This window comes from Lycorma delicatula, chromosome 5 (genome assembly GCF_047948215.1).
Source record: "Lycorma delicatula isolate Av1 chromosome 5, ASM4794821v1, whole genome shotgun sequence".
NCBI classification, from domain to species: domain Eukaryota; kingdom Metazoa; phylum Arthropoda; class Insecta; order Hemiptera; family Fulgoridae; genus Lycorma; species Lycorma delicatula.
The window spans coordinates 139,569,391-139,578,430 of record NC_134459.1 but is presented as its reverse complement, the minus strand read 5'-3'; the positions used below and the strand labels follow the sequence as shown (position 1 = coordinate 139,578,430).

General features: G+C 28.6%; 1 protein-coding gene across 1 annotated transcript in view; it reads left to right on the top strand.

Moving 5' to 3' along the window:
- Nucleotides 1-4,203: 4,203 nt before the first annotated feature.
- Nucleotides 4,204-9,040, top strand: part of LOC142325419 (uncharacterized) — a 185,749-nt gene continuing 180,912 nt past the window's right edge. Inside the window, exon 1 of the mRNA XM_075367166.1 lies at nucleotides 4,204-4,683. Coding sequence (XP_075223281.1) covers nucleotides 4,338-4,683 — 346 coding nt within the window. The 5' untranslated portion in view covers nucleotides 4,204-4,337. The remainder of the gene's footprint in view (nucleotides 4,684-9,040) is intronic.

The following is a 9,040-nucleotide window of genomic DNA, read 5'->3' as shown; positions in this document are numbered from 1 at the left end:
TTGAACGACTTAGAAGCACTGTTTATCCACATGGGTTAAAAGAATCGTTGCCTTTAGTTTGGTTCGCCGTTTCGTAGAATTATTGACCAATATTTATAAGGATATTGTAAATAAAAATGTTTATCCTGAAATTATAATTTAAAAAAAGAATACGTTTTTACATCATAAGATGTGAATCACTTACAGAAGCTTCAGAAGATGTAACGTAGAGGTGCGCCTCATAACATATAACAGCCGAAACTGTAGAGTTTTTTTGAAAGAATGTTTAGATGACCGTCTAATTTCAAAAATATTACGGTACTTCATTCCACTGATCTCACGTCACCAAATTTTTCTTCCACTAAAGAAGGGAGGGTTTAAAAGAAATTATGGATAGTAATAATAATGATCTTCATAAAGCTGATTAACTGAAAATACGAAATAAAATAAAAATTATGAAATTACAGGAGCGAAATCACGATTCAGGTAACCGGAAATATAAGAAAAGCTTATAAAACGTAAGGTGATGGGGCATTTTCAAATGATTATAAAAATCTGTCTTAAAAATAAACATAAATCAATTTTAAAATAAAATAATTAAATAGCAGCATTATTATTTACTGATTTATTTATACTATTCTTCTACTTTTTCTCCTTCTTTCTTTTTCCTGTTTAGCCTCCGGTAACTACCGTTTAGATAATACTTCAGAGGATGATATGTATGAGTGTGAATGAAGTGTAAGTCTTGTACATTCTCAGTTCGACCATATCTGAGATGTGTGGTTAATTGAAACCCAACCACCAAAGAACACCGGTATCCACGATCTAGTATTCAAGTCCGTGTAAAAATAGCTGGCTTTACTAGGACTTGAACGCTGGAACTGTCGACTTCCAAATCAGCTGATTTGGGAAGACGCGTTCACCACTAGACCCACCCGGTGGGTACTATTCTTCTACTGGAATAACTTTTCCATCACGTTAATTTATTAAAATTAATTAAAACACTTTTTCCACTTTCTGTTCCCTTTGAGTACTTTGCTGACAACTGTTCTTGTGGAAGGATTATTTTGTTTTACAATTAATAATATATTAATTTATTATTATAATAAAGTAAATTAAATATAATTTTTTATAATACAATCTACTGATAAATAATGAAATTATTGTTTCGGTACAGTATCCAGATATTCATTTTAAATTATGAATTTGTACTTAAACTAAATTTATTATTTCCTACTCAGATTTTACTGGATCATATCTTCAATCCTAGGATTGAAAATACACGGATTCCAAACACAGTTTTTTTTTCTTAACTTCCTTGTACGAAGTAAAGGAAGTATTGTGATCGCGAAAAATTTCGGTTTCTAGATTTCAACGGAAATATTCATTTTTACCATTCCTGAATCCGTTTTGACTAGTTTCGATATGACGTTTGAACGGACGTATGTATGTATCTTGCCTAACTCAAAAACGAATAGCCGTAGAATGTTGAAATTTTGAATTTAGCACTTGTAACATCTAGTTGTGCACCTCCCCTTTTGAATGCAATCAACTGAACAAAAAGTGTCCAAAAAAGCCCAAAATTAAAACAAAATTGGATTTTGGACTTTTTCTTAACTGCAGTAATAAGCCCTCATCGAGAGCTTTTCAACGATACATCATAAGTAGTACTTATTTTCATTGGTTTCAGAGTTAAATTCAAATAAAGTTTTAATTAATGAAATATTTAGATCTTACAAGGGAAGGCACATCGTCTCACAAGCGAAGGGAAGACTTCATCTCTTTTTATTTTTTAACTTTTTTAAAAATTTAAATATAGTTATTTATTAATAATTATTAACCTCTCATTGTAAAAAAAATTTTACGATGAATAATAATTCAATAACAAAAAAAAAATGAAAAAAATCATAAGTTTTTAATGAAATAAAATTTTATGTACCTTTAATTAAAAAAAATATGAGATAATGTAATTTAATAGGTATGCAAGGAAATCATGTGTTATCCACATCAGATTTATTTTTGTTATACAAAATCCAAAAATAAATGGAAATAAAAATCAGCGTAATTTGAAGATGTAACTAATTTGTATATATATATAGTTACAAACTATCCTGACTGACTTATCAAAGTACTGCTCAAATAGCTTAACCTAGGTAGATGAATTGGGAGAGTATATTGATTTTACATCGTAGATTTCCTCTAAGAAAGGATTTTGAAAATCTCGTTCTGTAAGGGAGTGAAAAGGGGGGAACAAATCCTTTTACGAAAATTCTACATCTCAGGAACCTAATGTTCAACAGTTGCGAAAATTTGTATTTAGAGTCTTCTTTAAAAACAAATTGACACTTGTTTCACCAGTTTTAAAAAACGTTTCCGATTGAAAATTTTTGTTTTTGAATTTTGGGGGAAACAAGGGATCAAAATTTTGTATGGAAGTTCAAAATCTTAACAGTATATAATGAATAATGTTTTAATTCTTAGAGACGATTCCAGTCCACTTTCTCCATCGTATTAGCTTTCAAAGAGATATATTTTACTTTGTTACTCAACTGAGATTTAGATCGATTTAAACGAAAACAGATCGATTTACCATTACGCTTACTAAAACATCAACTTTCAAATTACGGTAGAATGTAAAAACATATCTAATATAGGTACAAATCCGAACTCCAAGCGAGCGATGTCGCGGGGAAGAGATAGTAATGAAATAAGTGTACATCACTCCTCTAACTACGAAACACTTAGAAAAATAATAGTTGACATATAAAACTTATGCTAAATAATTTTTAAAAAAAACTTTTTGTTTAACTCAAAACTTCAAAACATTATCCTAATAAGAAAGTAATTTTTTCTAGTAAAAAATAACAATTTGATTATATATTACATTTACTAATAACAAAAAATTACGTCTCCCTCTTCGCCAACCTTTTAAGATTGTGAAACAAGAACATTAACGGTTAAATCTGTAATACCTCGATAAAATTTAACCGGACTTTAATAAATGAAATATCAAAGTTAAATTTAAGTTTCAGGAACGAAATAGATATTTCTTGGAGAACATGATTCAGTAAGCGTTTGGAAATATTACTCAAGAAAACTGGTCCTGTAAATTCGGTATGCTGACAATTTAAGTCTGTTAGTTAATTAATACAGTTACCTAGATAAATTTCCCCTAATACTTCCACTAACTTAAGTAAATAAAATTTAAAAAAAAAAATTAAAATTATTACAAACGAAAGCAGATAAGTAAAACTAAAAAAAAATTCTGATAATTATTATATTTTTATAAAATAAATACATTGATTAACTAAAATAATTCATTTTAACTCTTTTTTTGCGTAAGCCGTCGCTTGCTATAGTCAGTGCAACTAATCAAATTACTTTCTAGGTACCCAGTTTGAAAAAAACGTAATCAAAAGATGACCAATCATAGATTAGAGATTAGAAAAGTAGAATTATATTTACCGAACAGAGGGAAGCGAACGATGGCAGAATAAAAACTGGAAAGTAACCAAAACTGATAAATAAAATTAAAACTTGATAAAAACGCAACGGTAGAAAAAAAAGCCTTAGGAAAATGAATATTTATTTCTTTGCCTACTCGATTAAAATCTTCTCATAAACACTGATAACCGAGTAAATCTAAATATTATTTCCTCTTTGAAGTTAAGAATTTACCGATGATCTGACTTTTTTGAAAACTATTTCCACCGAATGCCTCGTTAAAGAAACAATCTAGGGAACAATTTAAATTAGTAACAAAAAAAAAAAATTAAACTCCAAATCCCACAACTATTTTTATCTTACAGTGAAAAAAAAAATGCCTTTCTTGATCCTACAAAATTCTCTACTATTAAAATTAAGATAGGTCGAATGCAGCAGGGACAGTTTCTTGTATTTCCGTAATACAATGAATTTAAAAATTAAGTGAAGTATGATCGCTGAGCTAATCCGTGTAATGCATGCGCGAAGGCGGTAAAACACCATTGCGAAGGTGGGAATACAAGTAACCAGAAGGGAGAGACAAGTCATTCTGTCTATGTTCCAGGCTCACGTGTTTCTACTCATAGTATATTAATAATTTGTAATAAATAAAGTGTGAGGGGGGGAAGTATTGTCGTCTATTCGTACGTGTTGTATGTGTGAGAGTGGGAGGGGTCGATCACGTGATATGGGAGGGTTTGCGATTTTTAAAGTCTGTAGTAGTGACAGTTTAGGAGAGCGAGCGGTCCGGCCTGCCTTAGCCGTTCTTAGTAGCGGGGGGCTCGTAAAATCCTTGCGCTAGGAATGCCCGCGAGAGGCGCACAGCGCAGCAGTGTTGCACTCTTGATGCGCCTTGCACCGAGTGAGTTGTTAGAATGGGTAGGATGAGTGGAATGATCGTATCGGTCGAAGCTGCCTCTACCGGAGCGCGTAGACCGAACTGCGCCCGTTGCAGAAACCATTACGAAATAGTACCGTTGAAAGGACACAAAAATTATTGTAAATTCAAGAAATGCAAATGCGTGAAATGTCTTCTGACGCAAGAACGGCAAAACGTTATGGCGAAACAGACGGCTCAAAGACGAAGACAGCAGCTGGACGAAGACCGTTTGAAGAAAGGCCTTCCGGTACCACCCTCGCCACCCCCGGAGACTTCGCAGCAGTGGTCGGAAGTGATAACGCCCGCCCCCAGTCCCCCGCCAGTCAGCGTCCCCACCACCTGTAAGTACACGCTACAACTTCACTACGAGTTTACTTTGTTCGCTTTAACTTCAAACCGACTTAAGTCGACCCGAAATAAGTTTTACACGACTTAAGTTATAACCGATTATATATATATATATATAATATATATATTTTAATAAAAAATTTGTCGTAGTTTCCTACAGATTAAATAATAAAAATACGACACGTTTCTTTTTTATTGGAGTGTGTTACAAACTTTTTTTACTCCGCAAATCTATTAATGTTTAAAACATTTCAATTACTTTGATGTAATAATTAATTACTTTTTAGGCCGATCAATATGTATTATAATTAATGTCGTGTATCAATTTACTAACGACTAATTAAACGAAATCGTCTTATTTTATTTTTATATTAAATAATTAGAGAAATTCGCTTATCATTAAAAAAATTGTTATTTATTAAAGCTCTTAATGTTTAACCCAATTGTATTGTGTAATGTTGTTAGAAGGTCATAAATAATTTATTGTAACCGATGTATACAGTAGTACAATTAAATTATTACAGAGTAGATTTATGCGGTTATATTTTTTCTTTTTTACTACCATGATTTTAATCGGTTCAAACATTTTAATTAAAAACAAACAAACCTCTTGATTCATTCTATATTTTAAATAATAGGCCTACATTATAAAAAGTAATACGGCAATCATTACATTTCACTATTTAAATTTCTTTAAAGATTTTTAAATTTCTTTAAGTAAAAAATTATTAGTTTAAATTTGTCAGATGCATGGAATCGGTTAAAGGAGAGAGGGCATGTGCTGTTTTCTAACTTTACTCTATGTATCTACTTATATTTTAGGTCTTATACTTCTGGTTTCTAAGCCTAACAATACCCAAATTTGAAGTTATTAATGTATAAAGTATGTTTTTTATTTACATTTATTTTGTTTCTCAAAAAAAAAATTAACCGTTTTATTCAACAAGCTTGATTTTTGTTTTTGAAAACGCTTGGTTTTTAATCAATTTTTGCAGCAGTATAAAAAAAAGGCACTCGATACTGTAAATAACTAACTAAAAGTCGTATCAATGTAGTTTTCACATTACACATAAATTAAAAAAAAAATCAACGTTTCCAAAAGTATAAAATAAATGTTATCTATTGAAATTTTAATATAATTTAATTTTAACGACTACAAGCATGGTTATACTAGTAATAATTAAGCATTTTTAGGAAATGTAGATAGACCTATCCTTAGTAATTTAAGTATAATTTGTTTTGACTATGTAGAAAAAAAATGGAATTGAAATTTTTTTATCCCTTTTTAGATTCAGATTAGTTCAACTTTTTACGCTTTATTCTTTTGTATTCCAGAGCGTAATTATTACTCTGTAATATTGCTTTATATATTTTTCTTGTTTTGGTTTATAGAAATAATTTATAAATTTTATTAATTTCTTATTACGTATTCATTATTGACAGTATAAAATTAAGAAAAAATAAAAAGAAATGTCTTCTTTTTTACAGTTCATGTTATTTATTAAGTGCAATATACATGGATTTAATTGAGAGGTCTTATCGATAGCTTAATTTTTTTTTTAATTACGAATTTAGATAATGTTTTTATTCCTTACATTATATCTGTTTTTTTACGATTTATACATAAAAATAGGTTCGGTAGCATATTAGATTACGTTAAGTACTCGATTTAATTGTTACGTTTTTTTTTTCGTTTTAAATAGTGTACTTTTAATACTATCTCAACATATCCGATCAAATAATTAACTGTTGATTGTAGCAGATTTATTTTATTATGAAATGCAAAGCCGATATGTTATTACTACTATTCACATTTATTTTCATGAGATATTCTTCGTTCATCGATTACCGTTTGAATTTAAGTTGAGGTATTTAATCGATATTTTAAATGTCGAAATAAATATAAATTGTAGAAACCTTATCAGACTTATTTGTATAGCTTTGAAGCGCCTTAATAAAACGCTATGTTAGTCACCATTATTAAATATTTATTATGATTTCGTATGTTCCAATTTAGATATACTCCTAAATCTCTTGGGGCTTCCTCAAAATATATATCAATGGGCTATTGCATATCTGCTTATCGCCAATAATTATGAATCATATAGACCGATAAGGTGGATATTTAGATAATTAAAAATATTAATTTATCCTTCAGCTTATGTTTATTGAATGTGAAATCTTTGTAAAAAAAAAAGTCAACCTCTGTTGAAAAAGACAACAGAAATATTTTTTGTGTACGTAACATATTTCGGCTTATGAGAAGGCTTTATTAACTAAAATAAATAAATTATCGAATCTTTTAAAATTCTTCCCACTAATTTATTTAAAATATAATTAAAAGATATTCTTTTACAGAAACAGGTTATTCTACCTATGAGTTTTTAAATAAAGGTAAAAAATATAATTAGAAATTAAAATAAAATATTCGAATTTTGTTCATCCCCTTCAACATGTATACAAATACGGGTTTCTCGCCTTTTAATTTATATAATTATTTTTTTCCGTGCAATAGCATATATATCCATTACTTAAGTGAACTAAATAATATATTATTATGTACCGACCAAAATAAAAGCTCAAATATTTATTTACTTTCCAAAATTTACATTTAAACAATTTTTAATATAACTCGTTATTGAAAACTTCTAGTGCCAGTCAGAAGACGTTTCGTAAATACAGTATTTATCCGTTTTAAAAATAAATTTCGTTATCATTTTACATTATTCTAGAATATCTGTCAGTCGGTCTGAACTACAATATACTGTACATGCAATTTTAACTATTTTCTACTAAATAACATAAGATATGCATTATGACATTGTCCTCAATTATGGTGTGTCAGTTTTGCCAAAGAGAACTGTTTTCAAAATTGCAATCTGTTTAAAATTATAAAAAAATGTAATTTAGTTAATATTTTTGGAATTATTATAAATACAATATTAAAACAGCTTGCTAATGTATCTGATTTCCTCAAACGTTTTCGGCTATTCTGCCATCTTCAGGAGGAATTTATAATAATTTAGAATTAAACTATATAAAAAATAAAATTCACAAGCTAAAATTAGAGAATAGAATTGATCGTCATAAGATAAACATTTTGTAAGAGTCATAAGTTAAACTAAAATAATTACGTCCGTTTTGTAAGTGTGTAACAATTGCTATCAATCTTTCGAACTTATAACTTTCCCAATCTTTTGAACTTATTAGATAAGTTTATGTTATGACGATCAATTGTATGTCTCTAATTTTATCTTGTGAATTTTATATTTTTTATATAGTTTAATTCTAAATTATTATTAATTCCTCCTGAAGATGACAGAATAGCCTTAAACGTTTGAGGAAATCAGATATTACATTGGTAAGCTGTTTTAATATTATATTTATAATAATTATATTTTACCAACGTTGACATGTTTGAAAAACTTATTTCTGGAATGTTTACATCTTTAAAGTAGAATATTTTATTAGAATCTATAATATAACATCCATTTATTTTGTGCAATTAATAATTAATTGTTTTGAGTCGGTGATTTTGGAATACTAATGCTAAATTTTTTGCACCCAGTTTAATAGAAAAAATAAATATCGTACGAATTATTATTTTAGTCTCGTTACTTTGAAATTTTTTGTAATTAAACCTAGTCGAAGTCCCTAAAATTGAACTTGCCAATAGTATCAGTCTAACTTTTTTGGTACGGGCTTCGAGCTTAAAAATTGAAATCTGTTGTATTGATGTTAAGTCGAAATTATTATTAATGTTAAAACGTTTTTATTTAATAAAAATAAATAAAGTTTATATGGTTAAGCGATTTATAAATACTTAAAATATGAGCAAAATTTATTCTCTTTTATGTGTGTATTCCGTTTTCATTGTGATAAAAATATTACCATTGGACTGCTACGTATTTTTTATTCATTAAAAACATTCTAAAATTTAACAGGTACTATTCTAACAAAGGTTGAAAAACTTATTTCCACTCTCATAACGCCTCATCCAGACTTGCATTAAGAAAATGGATATAAAAAAAATTGATAGGTCAAAAAAAGTGTAAAGTAAATGAGAAAAAAATCGTATAAATCAAACTTTTTAGGGCGGAGATTTGTTTTATAAAGATTTTATTTTTTTATAAAGATTTCTACATTGGAAGTATTATTGAAAATTTCAACTTTTTAATTTACGTAAAGAGTACTCTATTTCACTTGTATTATTTACATTTACTTAGGCTAAATTTCTTTATGGGAAAGACAATCAATCGCTCGGTTAAATAAAAGAAAAATTTTATTTATCAGTCAGGAAAGCATATTAATAATAATACCTGGCGCATATTTAAATCGATGTGTGGTACC